The sequence below is a fragment of the Mustela putorius genome, unplaced genomic scaffold (assembly GCF_011764305.1).
Source record: "Mustela putorius furo isolate JIRA1106 unplaced genomic scaffold, ASM1176430v1.1 tig00003853_pilon_pilon_pilon, whole genome shotgun sequence".
In the NCBI taxonomy this organism is placed as follows: Eukaryota; Metazoa; Chordata; class Mammalia; order Carnivora; family Mustelidae; genus Mustela; species Mustela putorius.
Window position 1 is genome coordinate 39,907,559 of NW_025422005.1, and position 20,229 is coordinate 39,927,787.

At 35.7% G+C, this 20,229-nt stretch overlaps 1 protein-coding gene across 1 annotated transcript in view; it reads right to left on the reverse strand.

Moving 5' to 3' along the window:
* The window catches only part of FAF1 (Fas associated factor 1), a 480,711-nt gene that overhangs the window by 98,932 nt on the left and 361,550 nt on the right, over window positions 1–20,229 (reverse strand). Inside the window, exons 14-15 of the mRNA XM_045064498.1 lie at window positions 10,831–10,967; window positions 6,286–6,374 (exon numbers count right to left, since the gene is read on the reverse strand). Of these exons, the coding sequence (XP_044920433.1) occupies window positions 6,286–6,374; window positions 10,831–10,967 (226 nt within the window). The remainder of the gene's footprint in view (window positions 1–6,285; window positions 6,375–10,830; window positions 10,968–20,229) is intronic.

The window sequence follows — 20,229 nt, forward strand, 5'->3', positions numbered from 1 at the left end:
AAATAGTGGAGCTTAAACAACATGCTACTGAACAACCAGTAGGTTAAAGAAGAAATCAAAAAATACCTTACAACAAATGAAAATGGAAGTACGATGTACCAAAATTTACGGGACACTGCCAACGCAATTATAAGCAAGAAGCTCATAGTGATAAATGCCTACATCAAGAAACAAGAAAGATCTCAAACAATCTAACTTTACATCTCAAAGAACCAGGAAAGGAACAAGCCCAAAGTCAGCAAAAGCAAAAATGATAAAGATCAGAGCAGAAAGAAATGGAGGCTAAAAGACAATAGAAAAGATCAGTGTGACTACATTTATCATGGTGAGCACTGAATAGTATAGAATTATTGAATCATTGCTGTATACCTGAAACTAATACATTTCACATCAACTATATTTCAATAAGAAGAAAAGATCATTGAAACTAAGAGCTTATTTTTTAAAAAAGATAAACAAAATTAAAAAGCCTTTAACTAGACTGACCAAGAAAAAAAAGAAGAGTCATAAATAAAATCAGAAATAAGAGATGTTCCAATTCATAGAAAGAAACACAAAGGATTGTAAGAGATGACTATGAACATGAACAATATGCCAGTATGCAAATAAATTAGATCATTTAAGAAGAAATGGATAAATTCCTTGAAACATACAGCCTAACAAGAATGAATCAGGAACATTTTTTCATGTGTCTGATAACCATTTGTATGTCTTCATTGGAGAAGTGTCTGTTCATGTCTTCTGCCCATTTTTTGACACGATTATCTGTTTTTTGTGTGTTGAGTTTGAGAAGATCTTTATAGATCCTGGATATCAACCTTTTGTCTGTACTGTCATTTGCAAGTATCTTTTCCCATTCTGTGGGTCGCCTCTTTGTTTTGATGACTGTTTCCTTTGCTGTGCAGAAGCTTTTGATCTTGATGAAGTCCCAAAAGTTCATTTTCACTTTTGTTTCCTTTGCCTTTGGAGACATATCTTGAAAGAAGTTGCTGTGGCTGATATCGAAGAGGTTACTGCTTATGTTCTCCTCTAGGATTCTGATGAATTCCTGTCTCACGTTGAGGTCTTTTATCCATTTCGAGTTTATCTTTGTGTACGGTGGAAGAGAATGGTCGAGTTTCATTCTTCTACATATAGCTGTCCAATTTTCCCAGCACCATTAATTGAAGAGACCCCTTTTTTCCACTGCATATTTTTTCCTGCTTTGTTGAAGATTATTTGCCCATAGAGTTGAGGGTCCATATCTGGGCTTTCTACTCTGTTCCACTGGTCTCTGTGTCTGTTTTTATGCCAGTACCATGCTGTGTTGGTGATCACAGCTTTATAGTAAAGCTTGAAATCAGGTAACATGATGCCCCCAGTTTTGTTTTTCTTTTTCAACATTTCTTTAGCGATTCTGGGTCTTTTCTGATTCCATACAAATTTTAGGATTATTTGCTCCAGCTCTTTGAAATATACCAGTGGAATTTTGATTGGAATGGCATTAAAGGTATAGCTTGCTCTGGGCAATACAGACATTTTAACAATGTTTATTCTTCCGATCCAAGAGCAAGGAATGGTCTTCCCTCTTTTTGTGTCTTCTTCAATTTCTTTCATGAGTGTTCTGTAGTTCCTCGAGTACAGATCCTTTACCTCTTTGCTTAGGTTTACTCCCAGGTATCTTATGGTTCGTGGTGCTATAGTAAATGGAATTGATTCTCTAATTTCCCTTTCTGTATTTTCATTGTTAGTGTATAAGAAAGCAATGATTTCTGTACATTGACTTTGTATCCTGCCACATTACTGAATTGCTGTATGAGTTCTAGTAGTTTGGGGGTAGAGTCTTTGGGTTTTCCATATAAAGTATCATGTCATCTGCGAAGAGAGAGAGTTTGACTTCTTCATTGCCAATTTGGATACCTTTTATTTCTCTTTGTTGTCTGACTGCTGTTGCTAGGACTTCTAATACTATGTTGAATAAGAGTGGTCAGAGTGGGCATCCTTGTCATCTTCCTGATCTCAACAGGAAGGCTGTGAGCTTTTTCCCATTGAGGATGATATTTGCTGTGGGTTTTTCATAGATAGATTTTATGAAGTTCAGGAATGTTCCCTCTATCACTATACTTTGAAGCGTTTTAACCACCTTATACCAGTTAGAATGGCCAAAATAGCAAGACAGGAAACAATGTGTGTTGGAGAGGATGTGGAGAAAGGGGAGCCCTCTTACATACACTGTTGGCGGGAATGCAAGCTGGTGCAGCCACTTTGGAGAACAGTGTGGAGATTCCTTAAGAAATTAAAAATAGAACTTCCCTATGGCTCTGCAATTGCACTACTGGGTATTTACCCCAAAGATACAGATGTAGTGAAAAGAAGGGTCATCTGTACCCCAATGTTTATAGCAGCAATGGCCATGGTCGCCAAACTGTGGAAAGAACCAAGATGCCCTTCAATGGATGAATGGATAAGGAAGATGTGGCCCATATACACTATGGAGTATTATGCCTCCATCAGAAAGGATGAATTCCCAACTTTTGTAGCAACATGGACGGGACTGGAAGAGATTATGCTGAGTGAAATAAGTCAAGCAGAGTCAATTATCATAAGGTTTCACTTATTTGTGGAGCATAATAAATAACATGGAGGACATGGGGAGATGGAGAGGAGAAGGGAGTTGAGGGAAATCGGAAGGGGAGATGAACCATGAGAGACTGTGGACTCTGAAAAACAATCTGAGGGTTTTGAAGGGGCGGGGGGGTTGGAGGTTGGGAGAGCCAGGTGGTGGGTATTAGAGAGGGCACATATTGCATGGAGCACTGGGTGTGGTGCATAAACAATGAATTCAGTTACACTGAAAATAAATAAATAAATAAATAAATAAATAAATAAATAAATCAGAAAGAAAGAAAATCTGGAAAGAAGTAATCTTTGCACCTACAATACTGAGGATTCTAAATAAATTGCTGAATGGATGAACAAAGAAATGAATGGAATAATAAACAGATTAGGAATTAAGTATCATAAACTCTTATTAATCAGAGGTTTCTGGATTACTAGTCGCTAAAGAAAATAGGACATATGAAAATAACGAAATCTATTTACATGTTAGAAAGTATCTATTGTTTGAAACCAGGCTGTAAGCAAAAACAGATTCTAAATGTTCTAATTCTAAATAAATTCCAAATGAATCCAAACAGGCTACTATCATGTAGTGATCTTTGCCAATAAGTGACACTGTAGCTAAGTACCTCTGTCCCCAAGACTGAACACAGTGCTATATACTTGATAAAGGCTCAGTAAACACTTAAAAAACCAAATACCACTAATGAAAATGTCTGTGAATAAAGCTATAGGCAGTTCTACCAAAATAAGAGGCTCTATAATGTTTACTCCCTGATTAGAAATAGAACAACTAGTGATATAAAGGTTAGTCCATTCTGTGCCATTAAAGAATGATGCAGAGTATGAATAAGTCTGGGCTTGGTTTTATTTAATAAAAACACTGTATAGCATAGGTATCTCTAGTTGCACTAATACAATGGAATCATTGAAGAGATGGATGCAACTGAACCAAAGTTAAATTTATATGAATTCGGGCCTAGGAAGTCATCCTCCAAACCTGTTCATGATTTTGATTTTCATTGCAAGCTTAAGATAAAGTGTTACTTGAAATTGTTTTGAAGAGTAAAGGCAAATTCACAATAATGAGGACAGCGCTTTTTGTCACATATGCAGCGGATACCACAATCATTATGTTTTACGCATAGTCCAAAACAAGTCTTTGAACCTAGAAAAGCTTTTCTTAGGAACTCTACTTATGAAAAGAATGATAACTTTCATGAAGACACTCTAAAAACAAAGAGAAATCCTTACCTCTTGCAGTTAAATTTCAATAAAAATTTCAATTAATGTGGAGCCTTGGATTTTTCCTGTAACCCTCATATTAAATTTTGTGCTCAGTATTAAAGGAATTAAAGTCAATTTCTTTACCAATGAATTATAAGGAACACAAATTAAGATGAAAGAATGAACTGGGAATATGCATGCAAATATTGTGCATTCATATTATTATACAGCATAATCTGTAAATCTAGTACTAATGAGACTCAAGATTTAAATGGCTGAAGAATGTGTTTAGTGAATTATTGTCAATCAATGCCTCTATTCCAGGATAAACATAATCTTGAAAGGCAACACACCTATTATTACAAATTCCTAAGTAAGTACAGTACTTCATTATTTCAAAAGGTCATTGTCAATTTATAGAGTAACAGACAAACATCTTTCCACCATATACCTGATTACCTTTTCTTTAGAGTAAATGAAACACTGACTATTAAGGAAAATTACAAACATCATTTTTCCAGCAATAAAAGAAACCTAACGTGTGTAAAACTCTAAACTAATTACAGCACTCTAAATTTTCATATTTGTTAGTATGGACACATCAGGTTTTATACCACTGCAATCAAGAATTATTCTTTTTTCAAGTAACATTATTTCATGCGAATTCTTCTATATACTAATTTATTCAATCATTTAATAAACATTCACTGAGTACCTACTTTGTCCTAGGTACACTGTTAGGGGATACAGTTATAAATGTGAGTATGATACAACTCTGGCTCTTAAACTCACAGTCTAACAGAAGAAGGAGACAAGAAAATAAGGTAAAATATAATAGTTCTACCTTATATTAAAATTGTCTACATGTTTTCCACTTGCAATAGCTAATGGATATTATAATGAAAACACTCACTATAGCTGGAAGGTTTTCTTCATTGTTCAGAAATCAAACTCTCCCTACTTGTCTATGAAAAATTTTTTTCAATTAAAAGTATTAAGAAGGACACCTTAAGAAATACCTGTGTACTGAGCATCTCAAATTAACAAATGCTAACATGTGTTTCATATTTTACCTTCAGGCTATTTTTTTTTTTTTTTTTTTTTTTTTTTTTTTTTTTTAAGATTTTATTTATTTATCTGACAGAGAGAAATCACAAGTAGATGGAGAGGCAGGCAGAAAGAGAGAGAGGGAAGCAGGCTCTCCGCTGAGCAGAGAGCCCGATGCGGGACTCGATCCCAGGACTCTGAGATCATGACCTGAGCTGAAGGCAGAGGCTTAACCCACTGAGCCACCAGGTGCCCCAGGCTATTTTCTAAATACAGAAATTTTTTGACTGATAAGGCACTAATAATTACTTAGGATTATTATAGGTCCCACTAGTCGTGTGATCTTGGGTAAATTAACTTAACCCTTTTGATTCTCAGTTTTCTCACCTGAAAAGTGGAGATTAATAGTACCAATCTGTGCTAGACTATGGATTGCCCCTCAGTATCCTTGCTCCACCTAGTTTTTTGCCCAGGGAGGTTCTCTCGCCTTTCAGCTTCTGGTTGGGTTAGGTAAGTAGTATTAGCAGAAGATCAGAGTATGGAAAGAAAGTAAAGCTATTTTCTGGTTTCCTCCCTAACAGGTCACCAAGTGCTGGGTATATCCCTCTATCAGATACAGTCCTCTTGATAGGAGAGGACTTTAGGACTACATGTGGTAATGGTTCCCTTTAGCCCTCGAGTTGGTACTATTCATTGGTGACTTCCATAAACCCTGCCCTTACCTTTAAAAACAGTTCTCTTATTAAACTGTTCTCAAATAACCCAGTTTGAAAGTGCCGTGTGTTTTCTGCCAGAACTCTGTGTGACTCATAAACAACCTCAGGCATTGTTTTGTGATTACATGAGATACTATATGTAAAGTGCTTAGCTCAGTGCTTAGCAGATTATAAATATTCAGTAAATGATGACTACTATTGTCATGATCAATATTGCTGTTATTATTTTACTTCAGTAACCATACTCATACCATCTATACCAACAAAATTTATTCAGGAGACAGAAATTCAGAATTCTGGAGATCTTTTACTAATTCTTGCAGTGCTTCAAAAATGTAAATTGTGTTTATTTCTAATCAACCTCAATATTTAAAAAAGAGTAAGAGGATGCACAGCATCTCCTAGACTGCCGTTTCTTTTGTAAATATGCTTCAGAATTCATTTCCTACAAATTGACCTTCTGCCACCACTCCAAATCTAGCAAGTATAAATGTCCATAAAGTTAAATAAATTGTTGGGTCTTGGGGTCATGAAAAGAATGGACTGAATGATAAACTCAATGGCATAAAAGTCCTTGGTTAATCTGGAAATGCATCTTCATCATCCTTATATATCATCATGACATAGGCAAGCATCTCCATTTGTCAAATTATTTCATCAAAATCCTATTAAAGGTCTACTTAACCTTTCATCTTACCTCATCCTTTATATCTTCCTGTTGTTGGGCAGTGAAGATCTCCATTGCAGCCATGAGTCTCATCATTAACTCATCCACTGTTGTGTTACCTAGCAACACATAGAGATTGCCAAACTTTACATTAGTAAAGTTATTATAAAATGGAAAGTCATTCTAGAATTAATCATAAGGAACAACTACAGTCTAATAAAAATGACAGACTACTACACTAATATCTAGTTAAAATACTTTCATTTTTCATTGAAAAGTTTCGTATGTTCACTGTGAAAGAGTAAAGCAGTATACAGGCAGTTGAAATTTCAAATACAGTAGATTTGAAGGAACCATCTGTTAATAAGAGTTCCAGCTCTATGAAGAAGAATATTCGAGAAATGAGAATCAAAAGTTCTTTAAAGTTATAGAAACATATCTACTTAAAAATATTAGCAACAACTACCATTTGTTTATATGCCAGTAGTTAGGCTTAGCATTTTATATATATTATCCCACTTAATCCATGCAACAATTCTTTGACAGTATCATTAGGATTTTGACTTTAGAGAAGGAAAATGAGGCTTTGAGAGTTGGAGTAGCCTGTGCAATCAAGGTCAGGCTGATTAAATGGTGGGATGAGAATTTGAAACCAAGTGAGTCTAACTTATTAAAAGTCTGTTCTCTTTGCCACCTCAATACACTATTTAGAATTATCTCCTATCATTAAAAATTCTTTGGTGAAGCAGATAGTAATTCATTTTCTGAAAAAAACTGAGTTCTTTTTTTTGCCCAGTTGGTATTTTTCTCTTTCAGCTGCTTTCAAATGACTATACTATAAACTTTATGAGTATTTATTTAAGTTTTAATTTTAGTTCCAGTTAGTTACCATACAATGTTATATTAGTTTTATGGGAGTATTAAAATGTTTGACTTCCTTTAACACTATTTTATTCCCTGTCCAAGGCCATAACAAACATATAGCAGAAATATGCCATTTCCTGAGAGCACTCTCCTATTGCTTGCTTTGGATACATCTACAACAGAGACATCTATAGAGATATATAAAGGTATAGTAATTCTTCTCTTCTTTCAAATCTACAAAGAACCTATCTTTCTCCAGGGCCTGAGGTTTTTCTGTCCCATTAATGAAATAGGTCAACAAGTAGCAAGCATCCTTGTTGGTGTTATTCTGGAGTATGACTAACATGGTCTCCCATCCCCCCCCCCGCCTTTTTTAAGAAGATTTCATTTATTTATTTGACAGAGAGAGACACAGAGAGAGAGGGAACACAAGCAGGAAGAGTGGGAGGGGGAATAACAGGCTTCCTGCTGAGCAGGGAGCCCAATGTGGGGCTTGATTCCAGGATCCTGGGATCATGACCATAGTCGAAGGCAGACACTTAACAAACTGAGCACCTAGGTGCCCCTAGCATGGTCTTTCAGTGGTCTGTTTCTCAACTTTTCTTTTGACCACTGGCAGCATGTTAGGGAGCATGTGTGGTCCTCAACAAAGAAAATTTAGTCACATCAGTACCACTCTCTCAATACATGAGCTAGAGAACAAATATTACCTTGGTGTGATATCATGGTACTGAGAAAGCACCACTGGTTTTGTAGTCATAGTTCTAATTCTAGATCTGCCACTTATAAACTATATGATCTAGTACCTAGAAACTGCCTAACATGTGACAAGGGCTTAATAGAGATCCACTTAGTAAATGAATAAATAAGTGAGTGAGTGACTGACTATAGCTCCTTAAAAATCAATTCCCTTATCAGTAAAATGAAGATAATGCTACCCCTGTATATAGTACACATAAGCAGTGGTAGTTATTGTGAATAGATATAACAAATGCAAAAAGCTTAGGGGTACCTTCAACGTAGATTTGGATACTGGGCAAATCTTTGAGTTTCCCTTTCTTATTTGCAAACTGTAGTGACTAACACTCAGAGTATGGGATATGAATTCCTTATGGAGGGTACTAGAAATGTGGTTACATACTGGCCATTCGTTTTCAGGCTTAAGCCACTGCTTATCAATTATGCTTCAGTGCTAACGGTAAGGACTCACTACCAAACTGGACAAGACAGAGAAAAGGTACCAGTTAATACAGTTCCAGACAAGTTTTTTCTTTATAACCTACTGTAGTGGTTTTCAAACTTCTGTTTTCAAAAGTTGATTACACTGTTAACAACTACTGAGATTCTCAAATAAGTTTTATGTGGGTTATTGTTATCAACATTTATTGTGTTAGAAATTGAAGCTGAAATACTTAAAACATATTTATCAGTTCATTAAAAGTAACAATAAACCCATTACATGTTGATATAAATACCAGATTTTTATGAAAAATGGTTCTATGTTCCAAAGAAAAAAGTTTAGTGAGAAGAACAGTATTGTTTTAACATTTTTGCAAATGTTTTTAATGTCTGGCTTAATAGAACATAACCGGATTCTCAAATCTACTTCTATATTAAACCAATTACATTATGTTGTTTTATGTCTTAGTTGAAATTTATGAAGGAAATCTGGCCTCACATAGATATACAGTTGAAAATGGGAGGAGTATTTTTATTTATTTATTTGTTTGTTTTAAGATTTTATTTATTTGAGAGAGAGAGAGAGAGAGAAAGAGGTCACCGGGAGAAACAGACTTCTGCTGAGCAGGGAGCCTGATGTGGGACTCAATCCCAGGACTCCAGGATCATGACCTGAGCCAAAGGCAGTTGCCTACCTGAGTCACCCAAGCACCCGGAGGAGTATTTTAATAAATAATTGTAAATAGTCTTTGATATACCCAAACTGACAAGAGGAGATTTCTTCAAGCATGTGAGAAATTTGAAACCATTAATGAACTTCTTATACTTTGTTGTATTAAAATCCACTGACCTATCTCGCTCTTTGAATGGATCTTCTACCTTTGTGTGATTTTAAAACATCATGCCCTGGTCATGTGCAAAATACTGGTTTACTGACTTATGCATTTATCTTTAATGTTATATGAGCTGATGTCATCAGAAAATTATTTAAGCTGTCAATCCCATGGTGGAGGATATAACATTTTGCTTAAAAGCAAATTTTATCATCAGCAAAAAATACTGTCAGTTCACTTTTCTTGAAGTGATAGATTCACTTTGTTCATTCTAGAGAAAAGGTTCACCAAATACCCAGGCTATCTAAGTATAGTTTGTTCATCAGTTATTTCCAAGTAAAAATGATGTTCTATAAGAAAAAAATGACTAGTAGTTCAGCTCAAGCAACCACACAAGTGCTCTTCTTTGAGACTACCTTTGTACTCTGAAATGCAACAGAAATACATTTTCTATACCTCTAGTTGTATCACACAAACTATAAAAAGGGTTAAAATTTAAAAGTTTTTTAATTGCACATAAGGGAGGTAAAGAATATGACTACTAGTATAGTTTTGGTCATGACCTTGGTTTTGTGTGAAAGTGCCAGCAGTTTTACACAACACTGATTTTGTGTGCCACCAGTGCAAATGTCAACACAATGAAAAAAAAAAGGCAAAAAGGAAATGTCTTTTTACTCTAATGAAAATAATTTGACCTCATAGATCCACTGAAAGGATCTAGAGGACCTCCAGAACCACGGACCATATTTTAAGAACCACTATCATAATACTGCCTCTGACAGGGAAAACAGGAATGAAATATTATTTTCATTATCCATTTACAGTATGCAATTCATTACCCCCACAGATCTTCTTTAGCCTTGTTTATGAAACTCAATGGTCTAGTTACAGAGCAAACATAAAATACCAGAGGTTTTGAGTTTTAAAGGCACCAGAATTTACATCACATACCCCATCATATTATCTGTTATAGAACTTCTGACTTAAATAGGGGTAAAAATAAAGTATCTCAAACACAAGATTTACTTGGGGCACTCAAACTTTTCCCTTGGGGCATAAAAAAGATACACTGTTTTCAATTTAAGCTGGGATATAAATAAGGTAATATTTTATAATAATCCTTGGGGTTTCTAAGTAACAGTAAAAAAAAATCATTCACTTTTTTTTGGTAGAGAATATGCAATGCGATTAAATTCATAGGCATCCTATAGCGTCAAGCCTTAGCGCTGCATCCTAGAAACAGATTCATACAATTAAGGGGAAACAACTATCACTGTGTGAACAATTAATTTACCATATACAGTCACTGGCTTTTCTAGATAACTAAAGCATTTCTTTCAACTAATCAACATTACAGCAAGAAATCAATACATGTATAAGAAATGTTATATTTGACAACCGACTATGACTTGACTGTTAGTTTAGAGAACTTAGCAATTATGAACATTTAACATGATTATGCTGGGTCCAAAGGGTTGTGCAACTTTATTAAGAAATTTCTGTTAGATTTTCATGCAGCATATTTCATTTTTCATAGATCTTATAATTTTTGAAGATGTTCTTCTTTAGGATATTCTATGTTTGAGAATACAAAGATGTTCACCCATACAGAGAATTATAGTCAACTTTGATGGTAAATATTATAAGGTTATCACATACACAAGAAGATACTCTACTCCCCTTGTGACATGTACTTTACCTTGTATCACATTTAACACTTCATTAGATGATCGCTTTCCCATAATAATCAGAAAAAGTGGAAACTGATCTGTTTTTTGAGTCCGAATGGTTTGTGCAACAACACTGCCAAAATGTCTATTGCACATTGTCAGAAATCTAAAATGAGACAAAAGCCAAAGTAAATATCATTTCAGACTTTAATAAATTTACTAATATCCTAACAAAAAACTCACTAGGTACTTTACTAATTATGTTAGTAATAATTAGATAGACTGTCTGATATCAATATATAAAAGCTTGCTATACTGAGTTTTCAACTACATCTTAAATGATATAGAAATGACTATCATATAGAAAAGCAGGAAGCACACCCTAAATGCTGTCTGGGGCTGACAGCACAGGATTCTTAGTCTTAAACATTGAGAACTATACTGACCTGGACTATGAGAAAAACAAACAAACTGAATTTTAAGAGGAAAAAATTTCTTATATAGGACAAATATTGTATGATACAAAGTTAAATTAGACTAGTATCATAGTCTAAACAGAATTTAGCAACATTTTCACAAGTCTTTAGAATCAAGAATTGTACTTTAGAATTGTGTTTTCTCCAGTAGTAGCAGGTCTTCTGGTTTCATACTTACCATGGGATAAAAATAATAATTCTAAGCTTTTGACCAAAAAAAGCCCAGAGATATTAGCATACTGAAGTCTAGCATTAGTATTCTTAACACGATCTGGAATAAATGAAAAAACTGATAAAGCTTTTCTCTTCTATTAGAGGACTGTTTGAAATTAGCATTTCTTTCAAGAGAAAAGGGTAGCTTATGATATGTTTTCAGATCTGATGGTAAAAAGTAAATGTCATAATAATAATGAATTATGAAAGACCAAATGCAAATATAGAATGCTTTAATAAGATCCAATTTAATAAAGTCTGTAAAAATAATGGACTTTTAATAACACAGGTCACAAAAGGCAAAACAGTGGAAATTCTGGGGACTAGCCACTGGTACTGGCTTATTAATTCTTAATTATGTTCATGAAAGGCAACTTAAATCGTGTGTTTTCTTATGCCTTATGATAATATTTTAGGTAACAACTACTCTGAAATGTATGTTCTAGCTGATGAGCAAAATCCTGTTGTCACATGCATTAGAAGGTAAATCTATTTGAAAAGACAAACGGCATTAAAATGTCATGTGCTCAGATTCATTTGATAACCAAATTCAAAACAGAATCAAACCTCTTAATTTTTAAGCCAACATATCTCTTGTCTATAGAAATTCATTCTAGAAATTTAGGCTGAATCCTCCACAAAACCTGTGCTGTGACTATATAAAGTAGACCATGTTAAGGGCCACTAGATCTGTCAGCAAGAGTGTCAAGACAAGTTAGCACCACCGCAATAAGTTCATTGGGAGGCAGTTTCATATTTACATTTAGAGCAGCAATAACCAGACCTCATGGCAATTTGAAAGGACATGGCCCTAAGAAATCCATTGTTGGCCATGAAATATCAGTGCTCCCGTGAAAATTCAGATCTTCACATTCCAGAACTATTACACGATAAAAGGTGCTCAAGCAGCGTAAGCCTCTGGTACCAAATTTCACATCCATATAGCTTTAATTCATCAAAGAGATGTGTAGATCAGGACACTAGAAAGTTAGGATCTCATTTTTCTTCCTGCTCTTACGAAAATATTTGAAGTCAATCTTGATCCTGATTTGATCACTGTCAACCTCTGAATTTAAAGAGGTAAAAAACAGTTGGAATGTCATTCCATACCAAAGGGAGAAAATAAGTCCTTGTTGATTTCACACCAATGGATTAAGTGGCTATCACAGAGTAGACACCCATCATAGCACTAGACTCACAAATGATATTAAATACTACCTAAACAGGATATACCCAAAAAAGGAAAGGAGGAAAGAAGCCAGGAAGGAAGGAAGGAGAGAAAAGGAAAGAAAGAGAGGATAGGCAGGCAGGAAGACTGGCTAGCTTAGTGGTTTAAAGAATTCAATTTCAATAGAATTTTGCCCATTTGAAATTGTCTTTTTATGAAAATGAGCTAGAAGGGAAAATAATTATGAAAATATGGGTATCTTATGGGTTTGAATTAATATACAACACAAATTTCAAAACTTCACAAAACATATTCAAGACAGATATAGCCTTCAAAGGCACATTAGCTGCTCAATTAACTATAAAAAACAACAAAGTGATCAATTTTTTACCAGGTATTGGCAAATCATTCTAATGTTTTAGAAGTAGTTGAGAAATATACAGGGATCCCACAGCCAGCTGATGCTTTCTAGTGGCCTTAACCAATAATTTGTTCTAATCAAAGAGAGACTTTGTTAAAATTTTAATGAATCTAATTAACTTCCTAAGATCTAAATCATGTTTACTTTCAGATTTTCAAATTACAATCCCTGAGAGCCTGGGCCAATGGACAGCCCCAAATTACAAAATTCCTACTAATCAGTTCCTTCCAATACAATTTACAAGAACTTCACAACACAGATATCAAATCTTTCTCATGGCTGGAGGACTCTGCTTCTTCCTCTCAACATCATTCAGAGCACAAAGTTAACATTCACAGAACACTACCAACCGCAAAAATTCAGTTCAAAACATTAGCACAAAAACAGGGGAAAAACAAATTGTTTCAAGAGAAAAAATGTGGTTCTCATAACTGTGGCATTTTTTTCCTTTTTAAGAGAGAAAAGTGTACTGGTGCATCTATTGGAGCACCAAACTTGTCAGCCTAACTTATAATGGTGTTCATGAGAGTCAGTTGTCTTGAAGGGATAAATGGTTTCTACAGCAACTAGATTCCTGAAATCTCAAAACCAAAAGAGGAAGCAATGGCAACTGTTCTGTGTCAAGGAGAAAGGCTTTGTTTTTTAATTTTAAAGGACTTAAATAAATGAAACAACCTACTCATCATATACCTATTTGAGGAGAGGGAATAAGTTGCCAAATCAACCCCCAAAACCAAAAGCTAAAATGATAAATTTGAAAAGACAAAGAACAAATGCCCTCACTAAGAGGGTAAAATGAAGGCAGGAGGAAAGGGGGTAGAGAGGAAGGGGAAGAAGAATGAAGATTGAGAAAATGAATGCAAAGAAAAATGGTTAATCACAAACCAGGTATAATAAATCAAGTCATTGGTCCCTGGGGACTGGGTGGTGGTAGTGATGGTAGTGGTCTTAGTGAATGAAAGTCTCAAACTTCTGCCTTGCTGAAGAAACAAAATATAATTAGTAGCTCATATTCACTAGTTCTTGCTAATCTAAAATTAGAAAGATACAATCATCTTTTAATCTTAAATTTGGGGAGGAAAAATAAGCAGAACATCTAACGGCTAGCATGTATTAATCATTAGTAAAATTTCAGTCTCTGAAGCATAGATCTTTTCTATCTTGCTAATGAAAACCAGGATTACTAATAAGTCAGATATGGGAAAACGTAATCTCATTTTAATTCAAAACAGGACATAGTTTAGTTTCTTTCAAAGTCATAATTAAACAAGTCACTGACTTTGACTAAGTTACACTCCAACATAAAATATATACTAAAAGAAACAGCAAATTAGGAGGAGAGTAGCGAAATTCTGCAAACATTTACTACCTGCAATATACCAAGTAATGTAAAAGGAGGCACATCTGATAAAAAATGGAAGCTGAAAACTTGCTAATGACTCTGTGTGAGGTTTCCTGATTATAACTTTTCAATATGACCTCCAGAGGACCCTTAGATGTAAAATGGGAATAACACTTACTTTTAAAACACGTATTCTTGGGGTTGGGAGAAGGGGGGTGGGGTTATAGACATTGGGGAGGGTATGTGCTATGGTGAGTGCTGTGAAGCATGTAAACCTGGCGATTCACAGACCTGTACCCCAGGGGATAAAAATATATTATATGTTTATAAAAAATAAAAAATTTAAAAATTTAAAAAGAATTTAAAAAAAATTTTTAAAAAACACATATTTTTGTAAGATACAAAAAATTTACTCAGAATTATGCTCAAAATATGGTATGCCCTTAACATTGGTAGCTATTTTATTATTAACTGCATAATGGTATTTAACATTTTTATCACAACTACTTTTAGGATTAAAATGACAGCTTAAATCTATGGACCAACACTGAAAGATACTTTGTATAATAACTGTTCACTAAAAAGAATAATCACTGGTTTTATTTTCATTTAGAGAATGAAAGGGTAAGTATTAATATTTGGAAAATAAGAAAATACATGATGCTGCAGCTGTGTGACACTACAAAACTTTACATGTCTGAAAGTGTGTATTATAGGCACAATACAGTTAAAAGGCTAAATGCAATCAGAATCTGCTTTTCGAAACTTACTCATCTTTAATGAAAGAAAAATGAAATAAAAAAGTGGATACAGAACTAAAATAACTATTTTTTAATTAAGAAGGCTCTTTCCTTTAAAACAGACCAAACTTGTAGTTTTTGCTACAGTAATAATCCTTGTTATTCATTCATTCATGTGTTGAGGGTTTTATTTTTTTCTTCATCATCAGTAGAAAAACCAGATGTAAGATACAGAAATGACCCTAGAGATCATCTGCCTATTTGGCCAATACACAATTCTCTTTTCTTCCCCTTTTCCCTTTAATAGGAAAATTAAAGCCAAGGTTCTTTAATATATGAAGTGAGAGTTACCAAGTTACTAGCACTGCCAAGCATACCAAAATCAGGTGAGCCAAAGAGTTTTGTCTCCTACCACATCATTTCTGCGAGATGCAATGCCTATCCAATTGCTCATTTCTGGAGTTCCCATGGGAATGACCTTCAGCATCCCTAGCACATACCCCTTTGTCCTTTGAGGGTGGCTTTGATTTTTGGAAATAGTCTTACACCTGGTTCAAACTGAGTTAGGCAAACAAGATACATGACTAAATTGGGAGACACTGACTATGTAGTCAGTGATCTTCAAACTTTAAAGGCTTAGGAAGTGGGGTGCCTGGGTGGCTCAGTGGGTTAAGCCTCTGCCTTCGGCTCAGGTCATGATCTCAGGGTCCTGGGATCGAGCCCCTCATCAGGCTCTCTGCTCAGCAGTGAGCCTGCTTCCCCTTCTCTCTGCCTGCTTGTGATCTCTCTCTCTCTCTCTTTCCGTGAAATAAATAAATAAATAATCTTTAAAGGCTTAGGAATTACCTAGGTAGTTAAAAAATTTTTTTTTCCAGGATTAATTAATTAATTTATTTTGAGAGAGAGCATGCCAATGCATGAGTGGGAAGGGCAGAGGGAGAGAGAGACAGAATCTGAAACAGACTCCACACTGAGTGCAGAGCCCAACATGGGGCTCTATCTCATGACCCTGAGATCATGAGCTGAATCAAAACCAACAGCAGGTTGCTTAACCCAATGCACCATCCAGGTGACCCTAGGGAGTTTATTCTAAAAGGAAAGTTCCTCCGCCCCATCCCTCAAAGATTCTGATGCAGAAGATCCAGGGAAAGGCCCAGGAAACTGCCTGTTTTAATAAGCTGCCAACCTACCCACATGATTTTGATGTAGGTGATTAATGGACCATACTGAGAAACACTGTTTTCAGGACACAGGACTGCTTTCCTTGTAAGGCTTTAAGCTATCTCAATGCAGTTCTTTAAGAAGTTGTCCCCAAAATGTTTTGGGCAATGGCAGCTTCAGCGAAGCATGAAGCTAGTCTCCTGAGGTGATAACCACAGTGAAGATGTTAATTCTCACTTGCTTCATTTGTGTAGGTGAGCTGCAATATCTCTGTGAGACAAATAAAAATATACCTCTAAAGCCTGTGAGCTATTGTTGATAGAGGAAAGCAGAGCAGGAAAGGGGAGGCTGCAACATAAAATAGGGACCATCTCACTGAAGAGTTGGTATTTGGTTAAAGACTCAAAAGCGGTGGAGGAAGTGAAACACAAATCTCTAGGAAGCAAATTCCAGGCAGAAAGAACAGCAAATACCAAAACCTTGAAGCCGGAGAGTATCTGGTGTATTGTAAAGGTAAGAAGGAGGTTACCACAGCTAGAGCAGAGTGAAGCATAAAAGATAAAGCTGATAATTTTGACTACCTCTATATGGTAAAAAACAGCTTAACAAGGCCAAAGAATAAAAGATAAATGGTAAAAATTCTGAATTTAAAAGCACAGACATCCAGATGGCCAACAGACACATGAAAAAGTGCTCCATATCACTCGGCATCAGGGAAATACAAATCAAAACCACAATGAGATATCACCTCACACCAGTCAGAATGGCTAAAATGAACAAGTCAGGAAATGACAGATGCTGGCGAGGATGCGGAGAAAGGGGAACCCTCCTACACTGTTGGTGGGAATGCAAGCTGGTGCAGCCACTCTGGAAAACAGCATGGAGGTTCCTCAAAATGTTGAAAATAGAACTGCCCTATGACCCAGCAATTGCACTATTGGGTATTTACCCTAAAGATACAAACGTAGTGATCCAAAGGGGCACGTGCACCCGAATGTTTATAGCAGCAATGTCCACAATAGCCAAACTATGGAAAGAACCTAGATGTCCATCAACAGATGAATGGATCAAGAAGATGTGGTATATATACACAATGGAATACTATGCAGCCATCAAAAGAAATGAAATCTTGCCATTTGCGACAACATGGATGGAACTAGAGCGTATCATGCTTAGCGAAATAAGTCAAGCAGAGAAAGACAACTATCATATGATCTCCCTGATATGAGGAAGTGATGATGCAACATGGGGGCTTAAGTGGGTAGGAGAAGAATCAATGAAACAAGATGGGATAGGGAGGGAGACAAACCATAAGTGACTCTTAATCTCACAAAACAAACTGAGGGTTGCTGGGGGGAGGGGGTTTTGGAGAAGGGGGTGGGATTATGGACATTGGGGAGGGTATGTGCTTTGGTGAGTGCTGTGAAGTGTGTAAACCTGGTGATTCACAGACCTGTACCCCTGGGGATAAAAATATATGTTTATAAAAAATAAAAAATTAAAAAAAAAAGCACAGAAAAAGGGTTAATTTTCCTAATAAATAGAAAACTATTATACAACAATAAGGAAAAGATCAACAAACATATATATGAAGACAGCTCCCAGAAATGGAAATAGTAGTGGCTCATAAATATGTGAAAAGATACTCAAAATAACTTATAATGAATTAACTTCTAATGCAAGCTACACTAAGAGGGCTCAGTCACTGGAGTGTGCAAACTCTTAATCTTGGGGTTGTGAGTTCCAGCCCCACAATGGGTGCAGAGATTGCTTAAATAAATAAATAAACTTAAAAAAGATAAAGCTATACTAAGAAACTATATTTTATCTGTCAAATTAATAAAGCAAGGCTATATGGAAATAGGCACTATTGGACACTGTTGGAGTGAAATTGGTACTAACTCCCTTGTGGGCAATTTGTCAGTATCTATGAAAATTAACAGCACACACATAACCTTTTTTTCTCTCAAAATTTTAAAGAATATTTTATTTATTTAATTGAGAGAAACAGCACCCACAAGTAGGGGGAGCAGCAGAGGGAGAGAACCAGACTCCCTGCTGAGCAGGGAGCTGGCTGCGGGACTCAATACCAGGACCTGGGGATCATGATCTGAGGCGAAGATGCTTAATCAACTGAGCCACCCAGGTGCCCCTTTCTTCCAAGTTTTTATTTAAATTCCAGTTAACATACAGTGTAATACTGGTTTCAGGTATAGGATTTAATGATTCATTACTTACATACAACACCCAGGGCTTCCTCCTTAATGCCCATTATCCATTTAACCCATTCCTCACCAACCTCCTCTCTACCCACTCTTAGTTTGCTCTCTACAGTTAAGAGTCTGTTTTATGGTTTGCCTCTCTCTTTCTCCCCTGCTATATTCATCTGTTAAAGAATGCACACATACTCTTGGGCGTCTGGGTGGCTCAGTTGGTTGGACGACTGCCTTCAGCTCAGGTCATGATCCTGGAGTCCCGGGATCGAGTCCCACATCAGGCTCCCAGCTCCATGGGGAGTCTGCTTCTCCCTCTGACCTCCTTGCTCATGTTCTCTCTCACTGTCTCTCTCTCAAATAAATAAATAAAATCTTAAAAAAAAAAAAAAGGAATGCACACATACTCTTAACCTAGCACTCTTAAATCTGGGAATTTAGTCTAGATATATCTTCATGTGGGAAATCATCTATGTGTGCTGTTACTACTGAATTGTAATATCAGAACACTGGATGTCCATTTGAAGGATCTTATTAAATAAACTATAGTCTCTTATGTAATTTAAAGGGATAATATTTAGCCACAAAACAGAAAGAGTTCTTTACAAACTGATATGGAATATCTTTAAAATATAATGTTAGTGGAAAAAGCAGGGTATTGAATAGTTTTTACCATTTGTGTAAAACTGGGAAAAAGTAAGTATATATTAGCTTGTTTATACATAAAATAATCTCTGGATGGATAAGTAAGAAACTTAAAAAATGCTTCAGAGAAGGGTAACTTAGAGACAGGGGTAAGTATGAGACCTTTTTATGCCTTTTGAGTTTTGATTAATATGAATATATTAGCCAGTCATGAAATAAACAGCAAATTTGAAAGACAGTAAGTCCCTTACAAAAATAAAAAAAAATTGCATGGAATATCAATTCCATAAACTTTTTTAAAATTTAAATTCAATTAACATATGGCATATTATTAGTTTCAGAGGTAGAGTTCAGTGATTCATTAGTTGTATATAACAACCAGTGCTCATTATACCACCATGCCTTCTTTAATGCCCATCACCGAGTTACCCCAGTGCCCACACCCTGTTCCCCTCCAGCAACCCTCAGTTTGTTTCAGAGAGGGTCTTCCTCTCTGATTATGTCTTTATTTTTCCCTCCTTTTCCTATGCTCCTCTGTTTTGCTTCTTAAATTTCACATATGAGTGAAATCACATGATAATTGTCTTTCTCTGATTGGCTTATTCTGCTTAGCATAATTGCAAATGGCAATTTCTTTTTTTGAAGGCTGAGTAATATTCCATTGTGTATATACACCACATCTTCTTTATCCATTCATCTGTCAATAGACATCAGGACTCTTTTTCCATAGTTTGGCTATTGTGGACATTGCTGCTTAAAGATTGGGATGCAGATGCCTCTTCAGATCATGACATTTATGTCTTTTGGGTATATAGCTTGTAATGCAATTGCTGGGTCATAGTGTAGCTCTATTTTTAGCTTATTGAAGCTCCATACTGTTTTCCAGAGTGGCTGCACCAGCTTGCATTCCCACCAGCAGTTTAAGAGGGTTTCTCCACAGCCTCTCCAACATTTGTTGTTTCTTGTCGTGTCATTTTAGCCATTCTAACTGGTGTGAGGTGGCATCTCATTGCAGTTTTGATTTGTATTTCCCTGATGCTGAGTGATAT